Raw genomic sequence first — 23,484 nt, 5'->3', positions numbered from 1 at the left:
CAGATACCTTTCTTTGCAAACTGGCAGTTCATCACTTACCTTTGTACCATTTCATGCTCTTCATTGGACTTTTGAATTGCAATGAGTAACTAGAAAAATTGGTGTGTTCTAAAACTTCTGAACAGTAGTGTGAATATGTCTTGATGCATTCTCAATCATCCAGTGTGAAAAGATTTTGTTTATTATTCAAATATGCTTTGCTTGTGATTGTGTAAACTCTGAATGATGATTCACCCTGATAAAACATGAAACCTTGCCTATGCTTATCAAATGCCTGTGAAGACAAGTTCCTGTGCAAAGAGCAACGGAAAATGCCACTTAAGCAGACGTTTAGTATAGTACGGACAGAATGTTTAGTAAGATATGCATTTGTCAGCAATATATTCTGAGAACAGGCGGAGACTGCCTCCGTCTGCTGTGTAACCTACATGCCTATATAACCTGCAATAAAGAAGAGTACTGTGTGACTCTCTCTCTCTTTAGAGAGTTCACCCATGTACATATGATTTTTTATATTGTTTCACTGTGTCTCTGTTTTACTTTGGCAGCTTTCTATTTGGGAAATTTTCCCCTGACATTTCTTGGTCCTTCGAAGCCGGATGAGACAGCCTATTTAAAGCAGCTCTCACAGAAAGCACCTCACCAGGTCCCGTCGGTACGAGAAGCCCACGTTGCAACGTTTTACAAGCGGTCCGCACCGTCGGGGGCTGATCAGGTGCATCTGAAGAAACCAGCGCCAAGGTAGGACAGACCACTTTGAGATAATAAAGGTTTGCGCAAAAACGAAAACGAAACATAAGACTCGTCCAAGACAGACTGGAAGCATTAAGCTCGTCCTGAGGACTGGTAGGCAGCTCGCCCGCAGAGGGTTGGAAGCAGTAAAATAAATATTGAGCTCGTCTAAGAATGATTGGTAGCTCCCCGAAAGGGTAAAAATAGACTCGCCTGTAAGACGGAATTGGTAGTCCTGCGTGGACTCATTCCGCAGTTTAAAAAGGCTGGAAGTCAGGGACTCGCCTGTAAGACGGAATTGGTAGTCCTGCGTGGACTCATTCCGCAGTTTAAAAGGCTGGAAGCACTACGCTCGCTTCAAGGAAGCTGGTAGCGTGAACGTGCGTTAAAACTGTCTGTCTTTTATTGTTTTTTTGGTGGAATAAGTTGATTTCTACAGCACAATAAGGAGGCTGAACTATTCCACTGATTTGTTTACTGTCGGTTGCTGAAGTACTGGCGAATCGAGAAGAAGGTCGTGTTTTATCACATAAAGATGACACCGCTTTTGAGAATAGCTCAAAAGTAGAAGGGCGTGTCAGCCACCTCTCTCTGTTCTCGTGCCAGCGAAAGCGCCGCAGGTGTGTGTGTGTATTACTAAGCGCTAAATAAACAAAGAACTATCAAATAAAATAAATCAAAAATTAAATATGGGAAATAAATCTACAAAACCCGAATTGACTGCAGATGAACAATGGTTAGAGAAAAAATGCCCTGGTGCAGGACAGATAAGCGCAAATAGGTGGAGAAATCCCAAAAAAACAAACTGCACCGCCTGGGAGGGGAACTGTAGCCCTGGCCAAATACAGCAATTAAGCAAATGCCTACACGCAGAGATAGAAAAGACTAGTGGTAAAAAGAAAGTCCTGCGCATGTACGAATACGTAAGTTTCTTTGTACCATGGCAGGAGGAAAGTAAGAAGCGTGAAGAGAAAAGAAACAAAAAGCAAAATAAACAAAGCAAAAAGCCACCTACCGAAACCACCAATCCTCCCCCTGATACTGAGCAACCATACCCCCCAAATCCTTATTCCCCTGTTTCAAAAAATCCCTTTGTAAAACCACAAGACCCTTATGTCTCAGCGAGACAACAACTGAACCTAATGACCCGCGAAGACCCACCGCCATGGCCTCCAGGCCCGTTAGGGCAATTTCCGTTAATTCAGGCGCCAAACCCAAATTTCGGGCGAGTAACCGGAGAGCCCCCACAAGCGCCAGGTGGGGCACTCCCCAGGGATAGACATCCCTTCACATATACGTTTCAACCGTGGTCGGCCGAAGACAGAAAAAACGTATTAAAAGACGTGCCCCCTTTAAATGAAGGACACCAACAGTGGAGAGATGCAGTAGAATTAATCCGCTGCAGTTGGATGCTAAATGGCCAAGAAATGCTACAGGTCCTACAGGACCTATTAGGCCTCAAATTGGCCCGAGTCCTCGGAAATTACACAGGCCTAAGACAAGATGGCACCATGTTCCCAGCAGGGGACCCAGACCTAGCTACAGCTCTAAATGAGGTATATGAGAGAATTAGAACAACATTAGCGCCTAGGCCAGATTACGGAAAAATAGGAGAAACAAAGCAAAAAGAAAACGAGTCTGCCTCTGACTTCCTAGACAGACTACGACCAGTCTTCAGACAAAACTCAGGGTTAGATTACGAGGAAGGCCCAGAGAGACCTTATCAACAGCAGTTAAAGAACGCATTCCTAAATGGCCTTCTTCCCTCAATCAGAGCTCATGTAGAAAAACACTGGGTAACAATGAACACGGGCAACCTCGCGGATGCCCTGCAATATGCAGAACACGCCACTCGAGTCTTAAAGAAAAAGAAGAAGGGAGGGGTGTTTACTGTAGACCCAGAAACAGGGTTCATAGCCTTTGCAGGTGGATATCAGGGACCCAGGCGTGGACAGGGGCAGAAGAACAACAAAGTAAGGAAGAGAAATGCAGGCTACAAAGGGGATAGGAGAGATAGAGAGGACAGAGATAATCGTTGCTATAACTGTGGGAAAGAAGGGCACTTTGCCAGAGGTTGCAGATACAAAAATGACAATCAGGATAAGTGGCTAGCACGAGAAGAGGGAGAAACTGAAATCTTCAATATAGAACAGTTGCCCCTAGGATCTGAACACAAACCCACAGCAACCATCCATGTAAACGGTCAACCAATGACTATGCTTTGTGATACTGGAGCATGCAAAACAGTATTAAACAAAAAGCCCAAAAACTTAAAGTATTCAAATGATACCCTGATAGTCAAATCTGCATCAGGACACACCAGTGTGAAATCATTAACAGAAAGTTTAACACTGGAGCACAAAGACAGCGGCAGGAGCTGTAAAAACCAATGTATATATGATCCATCCTGCCCAGTCAACCTTTTGGGGAGAGATGCTCTAGGAAAACTTAAAATAGGAGTAGTTCCAGGGCCAGAAGGAATGTATGCAAAAACAATGCTGTGCGAGGGACTAGACCCTCAAGTTAACGAGTTGGTAGTGCATGAAGGAGAAGGTGTACCCAGTTACTACTGGACACTGGACCTACCCCCATTAGAACCTTTGCAAAACATAGCTAACCGCTACCTACCAGGCCACTCTAGAAAGCTAAACTTCTCTGAGTACCACAACACCCTGAGATTCAAACAAAGTCCAGGTCCTGACCGCAGTTATGATCAGCAAGTACACCGTCTAGGTCCACAAAAAACTCACCCTGCAACATCTGTACTGGAAAACAAAGAAATAGTTTTGAGCAACCAACTGCCGCGTGATTCTCTCCCAGTCTCTTCCAGGTCCTGCTCACAACACCCACAGCATGTAGGATTGCTGAACGACCCTCGTGGATTCATCAAAGCCACACAAAAAAGGTTGAACCAATCCAAGACCCACCAACATCTCCTTAAAGTGAGTGATAAGTTTAGACTCTGGTCCTCCCCAACCTCTAGTGTTCGCTCGGTGGGGGGTAGGGTGATCAGTGGCAACACTCGTGATCCCACTCCTCTGGCTGAGGTCTACTCATTAGAGGCTACGGGTGTGTCTGGTGGTCGAGAAGAGGAGAACACTCACAGGAATGGAGATGCTAGACAAAGAACCCAAGATTCCACTGAGGGAGAAAGGAGAGATGGACATAGACGACGTCAATATTGGACAACAGGATGCCAGCTGACAACAGTCACAACCCTGTGCTTCATGTTTGTGTTCTCAGTGTTCCTGACAATAGCCATCGTATCCATGAACATGACCTGCACCGATAATCCCTGTGATCCCCACTGCCCACAGATTTATCGTCAGTACCCAAATGTGACATGCTCGGAACAAAGCGCTGTCCCTAAACAAGATCATCGCACCACGGAAAAAGTGGAACTGACCCGGAAAAAGCGCAGTTTCTGTAGAGGATACTGCTACGGAGTGGCAGGGGCCAGGAAATATGACAACCCATGTAACCAAACTGCAACCCTGAAGAAGACCGAAGATCTATACCTATGCTACCACAAAACCAGTTTTTCCTCTACAGTATGGATCCCACTAAACTCATTCCACATTGGAGGCCGTCGAGGTAACAAGTGGAACGAATATGACTGGTACCTGTCAAGCACGGACTGGGACCAAGGCTAGGACACAGTCTTCACCTACACTGGCAACGACTGGACCGTAAGAGCCCTGATCAACAGGCTGATAGCAACTGCCATTACACCAGACCCTGTCAGCCCAAGAGAAACTATGACGTTATTAGAACACACTGACACTGACACAGACACTGATGATGAAGCTGATTCAAATGAAGAGATTGATGCCCTGCGCATAACTGTGATGCAACACCGAGTCGCACTGGACATGATTCTGGCTGAAAAAGGAGGACTCTGTATACTCTTTAACAACACATGCTGTACGTACATTCCAGATAATGTTCACTCTTCCAACATGACCGACGCCTTACGCACGCTGAAACAACTCAGGGACGCTCAGCAACAGGACTATGTCACGAACACTGAAGATTGGCTTACCCGGCTGTTGAGTGGTTCCTGGAAATCTCTTTTAATAAAAAGACTGGTTTTTGTAGGAGTTCTTCTACTCCTACTCTGTTGTTTTACTTCTTGTATTTTGCCATGTGCACAATCAATGATTAATAAAGTTGTTGCAGTTCATGTGCAGGCATACCTGACACTGCCCATGGACGAAGATGATGATAATCCACCTGACACTGAAATGCTGTGATACACCAATGTATGACGTGCTGATTAAAAATGCACTGCAAGAAATCATGCACAGACAATAAACCAATGGTGTTTTAACTAGTGTGAAAGTTAAACAACAGGAGGGAAATGTGAAAAGATTTTGTTTATTATTCAAATATGCTTTGCTTGTGATTGTGTAAACTCTGAATGATGATTCACCCTGATAAAACATGAAACCTTGCCTATGCTTATCAAATGCCTGTGAAGACAAGTTCCTGTGCAAAGAGCAACGGAAAATGCCACTTAAGCAGACGTTTAGTATAGTACGGACAGAATGTTTAGTAAGATATGCATTTGTCAGCAATATATTCTGAGAACAGGCGGAGACTGCCTCCGTCTGCTGTGTAACCTACATGCCTATATAACCTGCAATAAAGAAGAGTACTGTGTGACTCTCTCTCTCTAGAGAGTTCACCCATGTACATATGATTTTTTATATTGTCTCACTGTGTCTCTGTTTTACTTTGGCAGCTTTCTATTTGGGAAATTTTCCCCTGACATCCAGGAAAGTAAATCTCCAAAAGTTGAATCTGTTCATCTGGACGTAGCGTTTTGTGGGAGAAACGTTTCGTCACTCATCCAAGTGACTTCTTCAGTCTCAGCTGACTGCAGGTTTCCCCAAACCTTATAAACAGTACATTTGCATAATGACTGAAACCAGCCCACTGAAGGAACAATGGGCTGTGAGGTCAGTTCCTTAATCATAATTATGCAAATTCCCATGACCATTGATCAACCACTGACCAAAACCCACTGATCAAAGAACACTGATCAATGGCCATGAGTACCATTCACAGAGAGTTGGGGAATGGCTGCAATCACAGCGCTGTAAGATGGCGAAAGATGTACCCTTAGGCCCCCTCCTTCATACACATGTTGAACTATGTGGACCCCAAGAAAATTTTTTAGGACAAAGTGAGAATAGAAAAGATCAGTTTGCATACTATGTACCTCTAAGAGAGAGGTACATAGTATTAGACTCTGATTTGTGGTAGAGATGTGTAACAGATGAGCAATCAGCTGAGTCTTCATCAGATGTACTGTGTGACATTAGTGATGGTAAGATATTCAAAAGTAGTACTTTTTTTTTTTTTTTTTTTTTTTACCAAAATCCATTTTTACCAAAATGTTTCAAACTACTGCTATACCAAGATGCCTTTGAAGTTGTTAATCCTTTAGGTTATGGAAATAAATAGATAAAACTGTAGTTAAAGGAACCTTGTTTTGCATGCTGGAGATAATTTGGGCTCACATTGCACTGGTGGCTTCTGCTTTAGTCGTACACATCATTTCTGTAGATATTGTTTAATGACACAATCTGTTTTTCAGGGTGGTGATCCAAATCAGTGTGGAGCAGAATGCACCATAGAGATGTACAAGTCTCCTGTTGAACACCTCAAGACTGAAGGTACACCAGATATAGAAGGAGTAAAGTTTGAGTCAGTTTTCAACTGTTTAAAATATTTTCACATCTGTCAGCCAGGTTTGCCATTTTGTTTGGGACATAACATTTTTAGGGCATTTTGTCATATGATGTTGCACTTTTTCTTAAATTTTTTGTGAAAAAAAGAATGGTTCACCCACTCCACTGAATTGGAGCATTAAACAGTTTAAATACTCTGACTCTGATACCTCTTCAAAGCCGTGTGAGGTCAGCCCTCAAACTCTCTGGACAGTTAATACAAAACTGGAACTTTTTAAGGCTGTTGCCTGTCATAATTGGTAACAGAGTGGAAGATTTTGCTCCAAAAAATATTATTTTTTTCTGTATCGATACCTACTGAATGTTTTCAGTCACTACTAAAAAGGTATTGTGTTTTGGTACCCAGCCCTACTTGCATTTCAATTGAATTGCAATTTTCATGTCAACGATACAATTCAATATCCCAATGCATAACGCTAACTTCATTTCAGTTTGTTTGTTTTCATCAACAAATAAAGGAGGTTACATATAAGCTACTTTTTTATTGCTCAAAACTTGTCTGAACACAGACTGCACTTGTTGGTCCACTGTGATGTATGTGGCTGAAGAAAACAAATTGCTGTTATTTTTAGGTTGTACAGTCCTGATTAAAAGTTTAAGACCATTTGAAAAATGGCGAAAAAAAATCATATTTTGCATGGTTGGATCTTAACAAGGTTCCAAGTAGAGGTTCAACATGCAACAAGAAGAAGTGGGAGTGAGGCAAAACATTTTTTTGAGCATGTCATTTATTAAAAAGAAAGCTTAGACTGAAACAGGCTGTTTTACAGCTGATCAACAGTTTAGGACCACACCTCCAAAAAACATGGGTAAACCCCCAAAACAGAAATCAAAGTTCCAAACTTGAATTCAGTAATGAATAGGTTCGCTGTTATTGTTGATCACTTCATGCAAGCGTTTCCATGAGGTGAGTGGGAACATTTCTCCAAGTGGTGAAGACGGCCACACGAAGGGCGTCTACTTTCTGGAACTGTTGTCCATTCTCAGTTGGATTTAGATCAGGGAAAGACGCAGGATGGTCTAAAAGAGTGATGTTATTCTCTTGGAAGAAGTCCCTTGTCCTACAGGCATTGTGTACTGTAGCGTTGTCCTTTTGAAAAACCCAGTCGTTACCACACAGACAAGGGCCCTCAGTCATGAGGGATGCTTTCTGCAACATCTGGACATAGCCAGCAGCCGTTTGGCACCCCTGCACCTCCTGAAGCTCCATTGTTCCACTGAAGGAAAAAGCACCCCAGACCATTATGGCGCCCCCTCCACTGTGGCGCGTAGACAACATCTCAGGTGGGATCTGCTTGTCATGCCAGTAATGTTGGAAACCATCAGGACGATCAACTTTACATTTTTTTCTCATCCAAAGTCTCAGATGCCGTTTTCTGCATTCGGCATGACTAATGGCCTTAATATGGGTTGAGGATTTTTTGGGGTCTTCCACTTGACTTTTTTGTTCCATAACCCCCAGGATCATTTAAGAAATTCCAAATGACTGTCTTACTGCGTCCCACCTCAGCAGCGATGGCATGCTGTGAGAGACCGTGCTTATGCAATTCGACCACGTTCAAAAAGGAACGTTTTTTTGCTTTTGCCATCAGAACATCATGACAGTGTGACTACCTGACAGAAAATGACAATGAATTCACATATTTGCACAGATTAGGCCTTTTAAAGGCATGTGGTCCTAAACTTTTGATCAGCTGTAAAACAGCCTGTCTCAGTTTAAGTTTGTTAAATGTAAGTTAAATGTTGTCTACCTCCCATTTCTGCTTGTTGCATGTTGTTGGAACCTTGTTAAGATCCAACCATGCAAAAGATGATTTTTTGCCATTTTTCAAGTGGTCTTAAACTTTTGATCAGGACTGTATTTAATAATCGATTAGTTTCTTCTGAATGGATTAAAAATACTTTATGTCCGCATTGCAATGCATCACAATTGTAAATCATTATACGATTAATTGTGTCAGCTCTATTAAATGTAAAATTGTATATTTGCTTGATGCATGTCTATTTCTTTTTGAAATGGGGAGTTTGCTTTATTGTGCTTTGTAGGGCTGCCACGATTAGTCTACTAGTCACGATTACGTCGACAATCAAAATCGTCGACGACTAATTTAATAGTCGACGCGTCGTTTGAAGCTTAGTAAGATCCCAAAAGACGCAGGAATAAGTAGTAGGATTTAAGAGTGTAATAACGGACTGAAACAGAAGGATGCCAGCTGCTGTTAAACCCCGAAGAAGAAGAAGCTGTGTCCCAGAATTCATAGCGCGGCCCAGCTCAGTTTCCAACAATGGCGGCAGCTAATTAGTTTTATCATTACTCTTATTATTCTTTCTGAGTCACAAAATAGACGTTTAACATATTTTCAGGCGAGAATGTAGCTGTGTAAACCTCAAATATCTGCTCAGTTTATCAAGACACCACATATTTTCAAAACCGCTCCGACGTTTTCGGAGACATCTGTTACCCACCTCGGCTAGCTTGATAGCTAGCCTGGGTTCAAGGCACACTAGAGCCGGTGAGAACACTGCACTCCAGGCAAATCGTTTTCAAACCCACCGCCGTCTTTCGCTACTCAGGTTAAACATGATATATAAGTCACTTAGATAACTTAAAAATGATATTGTTTGGCTTTTTTTAGTATTTTATTTGTTCCTGAGTAAATTGGTTTGGCTGAGATTAAAGTTATAGTTTTTACACAGCTGAATAAACGTCAAGCAGACAACTGATTAAAAGAAGTGTGAGATGCATGAGAACATACTCCGGTGTAGAGCAGGGCGATATGACCAAAAATATTTATCACGATATACATTTGAAAATTTGCGATAACAATATAACTGACGATATAATTGACACTAGACAAAATACTTTACAACTCCACAACTTTATTAGTGCAAAAAACCCCATCAATGTACTTTCAATTAAACAAGCAGCTGTTTTTTATGTGCATTAAAGTTATATAAAAATTTAACAGTGCAAATTCCTTGCTAACATTTTAGCCAAAAGGCATTTCCAGTGGAAATTGACCGACATATCCTCAGCATAACCATGTAGAATATCCACAAAACTTAAAAAGAGGTTATACACACACAATACGGTAATATTATGTTGAAGCACAGTACGTATCACTCCGTGAGGTGCCTGCCTATGATAGCCGTAATGCTCCGACAATCCATCAAGCGGTGCGGCTTCGTAGCTTAGCAAAGTCGTACTAAAACATTTGACAGATTTTCGAGCCCCGTCTACCACATAAAATCGTTTCGAGGTCAGTAAACACAACCAGAATTCATACATAAGGCACATGGGATTATAAGGGACACTGTCGATTTTCAGAAAAATCAAAGGATTGATTTTAAGTGTGCCGTATTTTCCAAACAACACGTAATAACGCCGCCCCGCTTGCATGCTCCTCCAAAAATAGTGCTTTGTTGTGTATCTGACGGACGAAAGCTAAACCAGTTCCACACCACTGAAGTTGCAGCATTTTTACAAACCAATTCTGGTTCATCCGTTTCATTTAACGATCCACTTTCACTCTTCTCATTCTGCGTCGCTGCCATGTGCGTATGTAAACATAGGCACTGCGCATGCGCGTTTTACCCATATTCTATCGCGATATTTCATTTTCCTATCGTTGCCCAAAATTACACCGGTATTACCGTGAACAGTATGATATAGCCCAGCCCTACTCCGGTGTCCTGTTATATTTTAGATAGCAAGGAGCAGACGGCTGAGTTTATTAAACTTCACTGAAACAATCTGCAAATTTCATTCAAATTTAATAAACTATCATCTTGTCTTTATTTTTTGCTAGCACATACCTTAAACACTTAAAGCTGTAAGCTAATGATAGTTATACAAGAGCAGATGCATGCTGGTGCAATAAGCTGTACGTTTTACGTCCAATAGATGCATGATCTGATTAGTCGACTAATCGCAAAAATAATCGGTGACTAGTCGACTATCAAAATAATCGTTTGTGGCAACCCTAGTGCTTTGTATTTGCTTTCAGACTGCAAGGAAAGAACGCTAATCTACACCGAGCTGGGGTCTTGTGTTGTGGTAGACCCCAGCCTCTATGGATATTTTGCTCACTGCTCAGAGCATGTTCCTGTGCTGCCATGATTAGTGCCTCTGTGCTGTCTTTCAGTCCAGGTTACTCCTGCCACTGGCAGGATCCATGTGTGGGGCACTGAGACATATGCCTTCTTGTAGCCAATTCAGGCAGTGCACAAGTTGGTCAGTCTGGTCTTGCAGTCTTGGGCGACTGCTCTGTCTAACAGGAGCTGGTGTTTTGCTCCTCTTATATTGCTGCCAATTCCTTTCTGTGCCTCCCACATGCATTGAGCCATGTGCCTGTTCATCTTAGCTGCTATGATCCCTAACAGGAGCTCCCACATGGTACTGAGGCGGATCCTTGGGGATCAGGACTGTCAAGGACTTGTACTGTTCAACTCTTCATACTGGAGACCCGTTCTTGGATGTATGCCACTGTGGTGGTTACTTGACCCTGTTGAGGGAGGTTGCTATCGTCTGCGCTTAGATCCATTAGCCACTGAGCATTGTGGTTTTGGGTTGCGTCCTTCTCTCATATGCTCCATTACTGCTCCGTCTCCAGTCCTGGTGGGGCTGTTCTCATATTGTTCCCCTGCCAATGAGCATATACCTTGGATGGTTCCATGGAATACAGCTGGTTTATTCTCCTACCTTCTATTTTTGTGGTATACCCCAGGACTGTTTTTCCGGGCACATAGCTGGTCTCTGGACTAATTTTGTTTTGGTCTCCTGCTCCTGGCATTTTGACTTTTAGACTCTGTTTTTCTAGACTGCAACATTTTGTTTGTTGCGAACTCTGTTTTTTGTTTGTTTCTGGACTTTTGACTGTAGTATTGAATGATTAAATATTTTTAATTCTGGGTTAAGGCAGTTGACACCCTTAAAATATCATCAAGGAAATTTGGTTTAAGGCAGTTGATGCCTTTAAAATTAGGGATGGGTATCGTTTAGGTTTTATCCGATACCAGTGCCAAACCGGTACTTTTGAAACAGTGCCGGTGCTTTAATGGTGCTCGAACCGGTGCTTAAAGAATGGAGAACACAAACTTTGTCCAAAAACTTATGTTTTTATTTTTAGCAGTCTCTTTTTTCTGCAAAATGATAACCAAGTTAGCCTTTTCTGTTGATACAACATACCTCCTTTGGTTGGAACCGGTGCTTAAACAATGGAAAACACAAACTTTGTCCTAAAACCTCTCATGTTTAGCCTTTTCTGCAGCTATAGGGCATATATGGTATCACTCTATCAAACAAGAAGACAGCTGCATGTAACTACGACGGTGTTTGCTAGTTCACCTTACGTGCATTAATTTAATAACGTGGTTAGCCTACTCAACGTAAGTTACACACGAACAACATGAAGCTACTCACCCAGAGAAGAACGGCTGCTGCTGCCATCATCATCCGTCATCATTTCTGCTACACTGGCAGGGCTAGGGGCCCTTCGGGTTCTTGGGGGATGTTGCTAACTCCGGGTCCGATAACAGGCACCACACCCGCAGTAGATGTGCTCGGTGTGAGGTCTTGCAGCAAGCTATCAAATACAGTGCATTTCTCGGCTTTTAAAGAAACGCTATGTGTCGCCAGGTGTTTCATCAGATTCGAGGTGTTACCTCCTTTGCACGGTATCACCTTAAAGCACTTAAAGCACAGGCTGCTGAGTTTGCATCTTTTGCTGTGAAGTACAGCCAGACTTTTGACCGCTTCGCCTTGGGCATTTTTAATCTGTAGCTCTGCTCTAAAAGAACGTACGTACCTGGGCCCGCCTACTATCCTTGCAAAAGTAAAATGATTGCCTAGAATCCAAAGTGTATGACATCTCAAGAAAAAAAAAAAGCACCGAAATAAAGCACCGAAGTGTGCGCCGCTTTTCGGTCTGGTTACTGCCATTTATGTCAGAACCATACCGGTACCCATCCCTATTTAAAATACAGTCAAAGAATCGGGCGGAGGTAGGGGACGACCTCTAAATATCGTGCGGAAAAAAAGAGAAAAAAAGTTAAAGTAAAATAATGTTAAAAAATTTAAGATGGGAAGGTGACTGCCTCAAGTTTATCATCAGCAGAACCAGGTAGGTGATGGACTGCAAATACTATCAGGAAAAAAGCAAGCCTAAAACATTTTTGTATGTATGAAAAGAAAAGAAAAAATAAGAATGTCAGTGAATATTTTAAAATAGAGATTATGGGTGCTGACCCATGCAAATTCTTAGGTTACTTAGACAACAACTGTGTCTGTAAGCATGTGTGAGATCAACTGAGGCCTGGAATGTGATATTGTGTGGGGATTTAAAGTTGGTGGTAGATATTAACAATGTCTCAGCTAAGCCAGAAGACAGCAGACACTGCACAGTGTCAACAAACTGTCTGGCTGTGGAAACTGAAGTAGTGCCTAGCTGATTGGTCAGTTGCTGAAGTGTTATGCCAAATAAAATGACTGGCTTTTAAGGAAATATTGATTATTGCAATTTAAATTATGTGAGAGCATGATTGTGAGTGTCCTGAGTAAAGCTGTGATTAGAGTGTGAGGGGAGAAAGGACCAACTGCCCTGAAGGTGAAGAAGAAGATGATTGGGGAAAAAAAGGAGAGTAATTTAATGCAGTCTAAAAGATTCTTTTTTGACAAAAAAGAAGAAGAAGAAGAATCAGAGAGGGAAAGTGTTAACAGTGTTAACAGGATGAAAAATTATATTTTTTTAAAGTCTCAGTGTGTCAGTAGCAGGTAAACCTGGACCTGGATCAACCCACCTACCAACATCACTAACATAATTAGAACTACACTCAGGCTGAGTTTTTGGCTAAACATTTCACAGCTTCAGCTTGTAAGAACAATCATGGATAAAGAGATGCCCTCCAAATCACAAGCTGGCAAGTTGACCTGCAATATCACTGTGTGTGAAAGGACTTGGAAAGAATGTTCAAGATTTGTCACACATGGAGTAAAGTTTCAGAGGAAGAGACTGAAAAATAAGACAAGACTGAAGAAAAACTGCCCATGGGACAGTTGAGAATGTACATGTCATAACTATGAACTGCTGCAGGATGTGGGAGAGGCAGACAGCAGTGGTGAGAAGGAGGAAGAAGATAACAACGAGGGAGAAAAGAACATGGAGGAATAACCTGAGCAGGGATAACAGTACGTAGAGTGGTCAGGGGTTCAAAGCCAACGAACGGCTACTCTGATGTATCCTTGAGCAAGGTACTGTCTCTACACACTGCTCCCCGGGTGCTGGATTGGTAGCTGCCCACTGCTTCACTGAGTGAATGGGTTAAATGCAGAGGACAAAATATCCCACGCATAGGACTACACGGGGTTGAGAAATAATGAAGGCTGTTTTTAATGTGGGAACACATAAAACCTGGATGATTAAGCATTCAATTCAAAGTGTTTATTGTCATTTGTACAAAGAAAAGCATTTCTCTGTGCAACGAAATGCTTTCTCTGCTGTCCACACACAGATGTCGGTTAATATGTACAAATAGAACTAGAACAGATAAAATAGAAATAGTATAAATAAATAAATGGAGACAAAAATTGAAGTGTTAAATAGATTTGTGTGCAAAAGAGCTATGAGCTTAATATGCTGGTTTAATATTTAAGATGACCTGATGTGCAAAAATTATTATTACTGTTAAAAGAGGTCAGCTGTTCAAGAGACTAATTGCAGTGGGGAAGAAGGAGTTGTCCATCCGCGAACTTCAGTATGGTGTTGTCCCTATTGGAGGTGACAGTCATGGGTGTACAGGGTGTAGAGGATGGGACTGAGGACGCAACTCTGTGGAGTTGCCAGGAGTCGCCAGTGTTTGTAATAATGCTGGCTGAAGTCCTGTTGCCGATCCTGACGGACTGGGGCCTGCCAGTCAAAAAGTCCTGTAGCCAGTCACATAGCATGCAACAAGACAGTAGTACTGTAAGAGCTGTTAGCTGCTAGTAAAAATAAAAGTATATTCAGCAAGTGAAACCATGCCAGTTGACCCCAGACCCTCCAGAATTGCGTGAATTGTGGGCAACCAGTAAATATGATGTAGGGCGAAATGAATGGTAATAGTGACTCCTAGGTCTGATTTCGGACCAAGTAAGCATCAGTAAGCCATTTAAGCCAGAAGCAGTGAATAGAGACCCGCACTAGCAGACATAGAGACAGTTTCTACCCACAAGCCATCAGGCTTTTGAACTGTTGACATTCTGTACATACCATTACACACTCACTTCAACTACTGGACTCTACACATTGTCACTTAAACCACTTTAAGTCCTCACTGCACAGTTTTGCACAAACTACTTTAATACTTATAATGTGGGAGATCATATGACCGTGCAGCGTTTAAAGCGTGGAAGTGCTGACCTTACTTTGAGTTTGATTCCGTAAAAAGTGACAAAAACATTAGTGTCCGCTTTACACTCCGTGGGAAGAAAACTTCTTTTTATATATAATTTAATATATAATTTAACTTTTGCTTGATGCATAAAGTTAAAAGATTAAAACTAATAAAACAAGTTTTAAAAAGAGACTTTTTCATTTGATTACATTTTTTATGATGGATTATGCAGAAAAAGTAGAATTGGGCTGAAAGATCTATCGCTTTATTACCTATTCAGGTTGTAAAGCATGTTTTTAATAAGTAACTAAGTAACTAATTACTTTTGAAAATAAGTAATCAGTAAAGTAACAGGATTACTTTTTGGGGAAAGTAATCAAAAGTTAGTTACTGATTACTTTTTTCAAGTAACTTGACCAACACTGGGTACATATGACTAAACAGAAGGTTCAGTAAACACGTCGCAACGATATTCCTGTGTGAGGCTCAGTCATTTCATTTTTGTTTTTTGAAGATGCAACACTTAAGAAAAGCAAAATAGCTTCATATTCATTACATGACATAATGAAATTACAGTCGCATCTCCCTTTAAACATCAATCAAACAAACAACAACAAAAAAACAATTTTATAAATGTATTAATTTTGAATACTGCAATGCATGCCTTAGCATAAGCATGGACAGAGAAGGGAGAGGAGACGGAGGAGGGAGAGGAAACATAAGCAGGGCTGCAGGTCCGCTGTCATGCTAAGGAATCAACCACACAAGCCACCTCTTCCGAGCCTATATCTATATATACCATTATACCATTGACGAACAACAACGGGCCCTGATAGTGCCTGATAGTGTTCACATTGTTGCAGGTGATTTTAATAAGGCCAACATGAAAACTGTACAAAATTCTATCAGCATGTCAAATGTCCCAACGGGGAGAGAACACTCTAGATCAGTGGTTCCCAAACTTTTTTTGCCAGGCCCCCCCTTTGTTTTACAAGAAAAAATGTTGACAGTGATGTACACTGTCTTGTTGGTATATATGTATCAATCTAATAAACTTAAACCTACACCATCCTCCCTATTCTGGTTTTCGAAACAGTATTTAGCCGAAACCCAAAGACTGCTTGGTCGAGTTAACCTCCTGAACTATCTACAACACATGGTGGAAACCTGACATTAAGACAGAGAAGACTAGAGGTGAGACATGATCATTACTGAATATTAAAAATAATAAATGACAGATTTAGTGATATTTTCATTAACTATTTATTTATCACATCAATAAACAGCATGGCAGGCAAAATATTTTTTCTAACATGGCAACCTTTAAAAAGTGAAAGGAGAGAAAGACAGGTGAGAAAGAATAAACCTTAATTGACTTTGATGGCATTTTACACACAGTACTACCTAGCCCCCTGGCAAAACTTTGCTAGACCAGTCCCTGCACAGTTACCAGCTGTCAGCTACAGAGGTGTTATTTGTCTCTCAGAAACAGTTCATAACTTCCCTTCAACTCATTCATGTCACCTAAAAGGTAAACCTGTTTCTCCATCACCTGTTCAGCTCTGATGATTCAGTAAGGACATCTCCTGGTTTCATCTTCATGTTTCCCTCTCACCACATATCCAAACCGACATCATGACCAGCAGCTTTTACAGTTGTGGCTCCAGCAAACATCAGCTGATACTAGAAAGTAATATTAAATAAATTCTAACAACAGCTGATCAAGCTTAAATGTGCTGCTGTTGTTTAGCACGACATCGGCTGGTTTCCTCTTTCTGGTGCAAAATGGGTGATAAACAAACGAGAGACGGGACTTGTGACTGGTGAGAAAAGCCGATCACCTGATCGTTGATCAGTTTCATGATTGAAGTAGCAACAGGAGAGGGAGGGGAGAGAATGAGAGAAGAAGAAGCTAGAGTTGGATGTCTTGAGACCGGTCTTGGTCTCGAGACCACTTTTACGTGGTCTTGGTCTCGGCTTGGTCTCGACGGACTTTTGTCTTGGTCTTGTCTTGGTCTCGACGGACTTTTGTCTTGGTCTCGGTCTTGGTCTCGCTGTTTCGGTCTTGCGTTCTCAAATCGACATAGTGTTCGGGAGATTTGGAGTCAACCATCAGCGGAGCGGGGGGGTGGCTTACTGGGCTTAAGCCAGGGTCATTTTTTCAGAAGCATGGGGTCTTTTGGAGTGTAATTTGTTAGTTAGATGCCTGACTGACAACTGTATAAAACAAAAGCAACACACGAAGCACAGAGCGCACCGTCGTAAATTTCCCCTAATTTTGGTATGATCCGAGCTCAGGCACCGGGCGACTGAGCACAGCACCCATGTGAGTGAGTCGGGAGAAGCTGCTGCCTGCGAGTTTGCTGCAGACAGAGGAGAGCTTAAGTTTGATCAGGTACCAAAGCAAATCATTCGTACTGAACTAATAATGTAAATATGACGGTGTATCACAAAAGATTGATATCAAAATGATCACTTGGTTGCGTTACTTGCTCTTCGAGTGAATCAACAAATGGATAAATAAAAAGCCGAACGACAATGCTGATTTTTTAGAGAGTCTTAGCTTACATTTCATATTTTCAGTTGTTACCCTCCACGGCTAAACAAACTCTCTAAATCGGTTTCAATTGTGTACTGATGAACACAACAATGGACATAAGGAGCTTCTTTCAAAGAAAAAACTCAGGTAGATGTTATTTTATATATTATGCTTTGGATGTTGTTCAGTATATTTCTATGCAAAACAAGAGGAATTTCAATACACAGCAGTATATTCACAGCTGAAACCAGATGTTTACATACACTTTAGGGAGAAAACATAAAAACTTTTTTTTACTGTTAAACATCAATTTAGAGTAAACTTTTGTTTTAGATAAATAAATGTTGAAATATATATATATATATATATATATATATGAAGTCATTCTTTTTTGAACAAAACTCAAAAGAGAGCATAATAATCTTTCAGTCATTTCTACCCTCACTTAATTTCCTTTCGCTGCTCAGCTCTCACACAGTGGCTCAGTTATGCTCCAATCCCTCCATATTGTGGCCAATCACATGCGAGGATATAGGATAATATCATTATGTGAAAAACAGAGAGGGTGAGAGACGCGACAGTCAAGTGGAGCAGCCGTCTGTCCTCTCAGTAAGTGAGTGAGACAGTAGACAGCGGTGAGGAGGGCTGTGCGAAAGCAAAAACACATAAATATGCCTGAGACCCATAAACGAAGCAGCATCTGGCTGCAGTTTAAAGACTTTTTTTGTCTCGGTCTTGGTCTTGGTCTCGTCTCGACTCGGTCTCGGTCTTGGTCTCGTCTCAACTTGGTCTTGGTCTTGGTCTTGTCTTGGTCTCGATACCCTCTGGTCTTGGTCTTGTCTTGGTCTCGGATTAGGCAGTCTTGACTACAAGTCTAGAAGAAGCAGCTATGCAGCGTAAAGACACAGAATAACTCCAACTTTGTGTCTTTTTTTCATTCTAGCTTAAGTACGGGACAAATCGCGTTCCTTTTCAGCTCAATACGAAAGGTGTAATATTTTCTCTGAATACGGGGTGATTCCTTTTTTTACTGGATGGTTGGCAACTCTACTAATTAACCTTATGAATAAAATAAAGTTCACTATCAGTAACATCATAGCACCCGCCCAGCAGTATAGAAACTCTGTCATTCTAGCTAGTACGCAGGAGGAGTTATTGTAATTTACTGTAAAAAGTTAGCACAACGAAAATAAACTATACCTAAACTAGGTTTATATCTGACCCAGATAGACTGCAGTTCATAACTTCTCACCTCAAGTTCAGTTCCCCTGATACTCGGACCGGCAGCCACCTCTGGTCTCTCCTCCTCCTGTCTCACCTTTCCCTAATCCACCTGCCGGCCTCCACTACTTGCTAATGTTACTGAATCTGTGGAAGCTCCGCCATAGTCACCACCAAACAATTGAGTTATTTTTACACATGTGCCAATCCACCACCTGTCATTGTTTATACGTTACCAAAAAAAAGAAAGAAAAAAAGAACATCGGCCCATGAAAACGAAAAATCACCATCGGCCCACCGGGCAAATGCCCGATGGCCAGTCCAGCTAAGGAGCCATACCGCTCCCCCACCTCGGCCAGTCCAACCACCTCTCCTCCTGCTCTCCCGAGTCACTCCCCCCAGACCTCAACCCCTACCAGTTTGCATATCACGCGAAATAGATCCACAGAAGACGCCGTTGCTGTAGCTCTCCACGTGGAACAGCAGCAAAGCTATGTCCGAAGGCTCTTTGTTGACTGCAGCTCAGCTTTCAATACAATCATCCTTATCACCAAACTGGTCACTCTTGGCCTCCTCCCTCTTACATGGGCCTGGATAAAGTACTTTCTCACTAAGCAGCCCTAGGCTGTAAGACTCGGCCCTCATCTCTCCTCCACTCGTATTCTGAGCACTTGCTCCCCACAGGGCTGTGTGCTGAGCCCCACCTTGTATTGCTTCTACATTCACAGCTGCAGTTTGACCCACGACAACAACCTCATCATCAAGTTTGCTGATGGCACCACTGTAGTTGGACTCTCAAAGGGAGACAAGGCAGCTTACATAGAGGAAGTCCTGAAGTTGGCAGCATGGTGTGCAGAGAACAACCTGGCACTGAACACCAAGAAAACCAAAGAGGTCACTGTCGACTTCAGGAGGCACAGCACTGAATTAGCCCCCCCTGTAGCCCCACTTTGTGACTGCCTGCCTATGAAAAGCGCTTAATAAATTAACTTTACTTACTTACATCAATGGTAAGCGTGTAGAGAGGGTCCACACCTTTCGGTTTCTCTTCGTCCTCAACTCCACTGACATCTCCTGGACAGACAACATCACAGCCTTCGTCAAGAAGGCCCAGCACTGGCTGCACTTCCTGAGGGTCCTCAGGAGGTACAAACTGGACTCCAACCTGCTGCTGACCTTCTACTGCTAGTCCACTGAGAACCTGCTGACATACTGCATCACAGTATTGTACAGCAGCTGCACTAAGGCGGATAGAATGAGGCTTCAGAGAGTAGTCAAGGCGGCACATAAGATCATTGACTGCCCTCACCCCTCCCTGATGGACATTTATTCCTCCTGCTGCCTCAGCAGAGCAGCAAACATCAAGGACAACTCCCACTCTGGTTTTGACCTGTTCAACCTGCTTCCCTCAGGGAAGCGCTACAGGTGGATCAGCACAAAGACTGACAGACTCAGGAATAGTTTCTTCCCAAAAGCCATAACCACCCTGAACTCATACATGCACTGACGACACAGTTTCACCCCCCAATCCAAGGGCTTCCCTCTATATCAGGGGTCAGCAACCTTTAACACCCAAAGAGCCATTTGGACCCGGTTTCCGCTGAAAAGAAAACACTGGGAGACGCATATACTCTTTGACATCTAAAATGAAGATAACTCTGTATATATTGTTTTTTTTTCCTTTATGTTTGGTTTAAACAACTATGGTGTGTTCATAGATTTTATGAAATTCATGAAGTGCTTAACTTAAATTATGCATGTAGCAAACAAAAAATGTTGTGAGCCGCCATCCTTATATCGCCTTTGGGCCTTTGGAGCATGTAGCGGAGCCTTGACTTGAATTTTTTTTTTTAAAAAGCACTATGTCACTAAACAATGAAGAATAAATAATGCAAAATATCTGCATAAATATTTATTTGAGCTGGCTAATGTGTGTGGTGGGTCGTGGTCTGCGGTGCCGCTGCAGGGGAGGCACCCGCAATCACGCCTCTCTGGCTTAAAGTCTGTGCTCTCTTTGCTGTTGTGTTGTTGTTGTTGGTGTGTGTTGGGCTGTGAGCTGGAAAGCTTCAGCCAGCTGTGTGTGTACAGCAACCGTGTGTGAAAAGGGGTCAATAAAGAGATGCTAAAAAGCATGTTCATGCAAACATTGTAAACATATCCGACGCGTCAATGGGGCTTCTGCTCCTGAATGTCTGCGCACAGCGTCTGCTAATTGGGGCTGTACGAAGTCACTTTCATCTTTACGCAGGACTGCAAGCTGTCGTCTGTGAGGCGTGAGTGGTGTTTGTTTTTAACATAGTTGGTGGTGCGTAAAAAAGATTTGTATGTGTAAAAAAGATTTGTGTGTGGACTTAGCCAAAACAAACCCTGCAAGTTACAAGTACGAATTTTGACCCTATTTTTCTTCCTTTCATCTGATTTGTCAATGTCATGTCAATCACAAATGTAACAATCCAATCAGAGAACAGATGGGTTTGGCTGTCGGAGGGGCGCTTTTTTTGAACTGCAGGTCTTTGAAGGGAATAAATGCCCTTTTACACGCCAACCCAGCGTTTTCCTTCATCACCACGAAGGAAAACAGTCTGTGGTCGTCCGAGTTTGGTGATTGTGTCACAGGTCTACGTGTTTAATACAGCGCTGCGGACTGCGGGGCGGGGGGTGGCAGTGTTTTGGAAATGACAGTCTTCATTACAAAGCTTTCTTTGTTATGAATTAGCATACATGTTTTTATTGAACATTTGAAGAACTAGCAAAAAAACCAGAAACTCTTGTAGAGGACATAAAGTCAGAGATAGAAACGACAAGGAGCAGGTGCATCTAGTACAGCTGGAGCTGCTGCAAAAACCCACAGAGCTCAGCAGCCAGCGCAACAAATTCTGGATCCTTTGCTTTTAGTTAGCAGTTAGCATTAGCAGCACATGCTGCGTCCGATGTGAAAGGACCTTTATGCTGCGCACTGTGACTCACAGCAATGGTCCCGGGTCAGCCCTGACTTTGTGTTAAACTAATCCTAAAGTAATAATGGTATTTCTAACCACTGATATACCACAACTTTATCCTTTCAACAGCTGCTGAAAGTAAGGGGACCTAGCTGCTATCGGATATTTATATAGAGATCCTCCAGCTTCAAACTGTATTACCCTTCAAGGACCTGCAGTTCAAAAAAGTGCCCCTCCAACAGCCAAACCCATCTGTTCTCTGATTGGATTGTTACATTTGTGATTAACATGACATTGACCAATCAGATGAAAGGAAGAAAAATAGGGTCAAAATTCGTACTTGTAACTTGCAGGGGTTTTTTTGGCTAAGTCCACACACAAATCTTTTTTACGCACACACAAATTTTTTTTACACATACAAATCTTTTTTACACACACACAAATTTTTTTTACACATACAAATCTTTTTTACACACACACAAATCTTTTTTACACATACAAATCTTTTTTACACACACACAAATTCGATTTACAAGTACAAAACTGATTTACAAGTACAAAATATTTATGACCACATTTTGAGCCCATACTATCCTCACTGCACTGCACAGCATATATTACGTTGTAATGGTTTTTGTGTGGGAGTTTTGTCCTTGGGATGAAGCAGTTTTTGTCTCAGTATATGGCTGGGTCTGAAGTACACTGGGTGGTCGTGCTTGGAGAAGACTCTCCTGAGTTTCTCAGATAAACCTGCCGCATAAGGGAGGACAATACTGTTCCGTTTTGTCTGTCTGATTCTCCCTAGTTAGTTCTTTTCTGTGCCTCTTTGCTGATTTGATGAAAGCCCAATTAGGATGACAACCTATTTTAAGAGCTTTCTTTACCTGTGTGTGTTCCTTCTTTTTCCCTTCAGGCTTAGAGGGAACATTTTCTGCCCAGTGTTGTGGGGTCCTGATTACTCCAAGATGATGGTGGGAGTCAAAGAGTAGGGACTGGTCTGTGTGTGTGGGCTTCCGGTAAACTTCCGGTAACATTCTGTGGTCATTTCACTTAATCAAGTGATTTGAGTAGGCCACAAACATGATCTGAGCCATCAGAGGATGAACTTGTTCTTTCAGAACTAAATGGAACTGACTGATTTATTTTGCTGAGTGGCACCACTGATGTGGGCACAGTAAATGCCAATTGTAAATACCTTTGGGATGTTTGAAACCGCTATCATAGTGATATTGATGCTGTTATATCAAATTGATTACCATACTACTACTAACAGCTATATTAATAGGAAAAACTTAAAACTAACATGAAACTACAATCTTTTTAAAAGAAGAGGTGAGCCAATGTGGTGAAATAAAATGCCCCTGTCCCAAGATTTCGTTTTTTTTTAATGTGTGTCACAATGATAACACTTTTTTTTTTTTAAATGTAAAAAGCAGCAGCTGTTTTTGAGTCATTGAGTGTTTGTACACAAATACATGCATGATGATGCCTGAGAGCCTCTATATCTCATATTCCACAAACACGCTGAAAAAATGAGTCACATGACTCATGATTAGATTTTGCCAAGGAGACACTGTGGGGAGTGTGGAATGTCATCTGTCATCTGCTCGCGCTCCCGCGGACGGCAATCACGATCACTTTTTGGCACAACACCTGTAGCTAGGGGGCAAAACAACCGCATGAGTGCTGCTGTTTGACTGAAGAAGAATAAAGTAGTCGTGGTAAGCCATTCACATGACCACTTCAAGATGACAAAGCAACAAGGTGATATATACCAGTTTTTAAATTGTGTTGATAGGCCACGTAAAACCAGAGTCATGATAAATGATATATACGCGGCGTTTTTCCCTGAATAGTTTTGTCAGGTTTACTGTCTAAGGACAGAGCTGGCAAGCACTCTCTGCTTATGACCCAAAAAAACAAAAAA

General features: G+C 42.0%; 3 protein-coding genes across 8 annotated transcripts in view; 1 reads left to right on the top strand and 2 right to left on the bottom strand.

Moving 5' to 3' along the window:
- Window positions 1-23,484, bottom strand: part of LOC100711262 (malate dehydrogenase, cytoplasmic) — an 868,968-nt gene that overhangs the window by 312,263 nt on the left and 533,221 nt on the right. The window lies entirely within an intron of this gene.
- LOC100697710 (potassium voltage-gated channel subfamily H member 1) overlaps window positions 1-23,484 on the bottom strand; it is a 90,799-nt gene that overhangs the window by 13,113 nt on the left and 54,202 nt on the right. The window contains exon 11 of one of the 6 annotated variants that reach the window (XM_025908325.1): window positions 18,494-19,692. The exons of the other annotated variants lie outside the window; for them this stretch is intronic. Coding sequence (XP_025764110.1) covers window positions 19,610-19,692 — 83 coding nt within the window. The 3' untranslated portion in view covers window positions 18,494-19,609. Of the gene's footprint in view, window positions 1-18,493; window positions 19,693-23,484 lie in introns of those variants that run through there. 6 annotated transcript variants of the gene reach the window in all.
- Window positions 685-4,561, top strand: LOC112847195 (uncharacterized). The gene is made up of 2 exons (XM_025908323.1): window positions 685-2,148; window positions 2,485-4,561. Exons 1-2 carry the CDS (start codon window positions 1,422-1,424, stop codon window positions 4,383-4,385), a joined length of 2,628 nt encoding a protein of 875 aa, XP_025764108.1. The 5' UTR covers window positions 685-1,421; the 3' UTR covers window positions 4,386-4,561.

Source organism: Oreochromis niloticus, linkage group LG6, assembly GCF_001858045.2.
Source record: "Oreochromis niloticus isolate F11D_XX linkage group LG6, O_niloticus_UMD_NMBU, whole genome shotgun sequence".
Classification (NCBI taxonomy): Eukaryota; Metazoa; Chordata; class Actinopteri; order Cichliformes; family Cichlidae; genus Oreochromis; species Oreochromis niloticus.
This window is presented reverse-complemented; position numbering and strand designations above follow the sequence as displayed.

Coding starts and splice junctions, on each gene's coding strand:
- LOC112847195 (XM_025908323.1), top strand. CDS start 1,422: ATGGGAAATAAATCTACAAAACCCGAATTGACTGCAGATGAACAATGG. Junction 2,149..2,484: donor CCGCTGCAGTTGGATGCTAA/ATGGCCAAGAAA, acceptor ACGCATTCCTAA/ATGGCCTTCTTCCCTCAATC.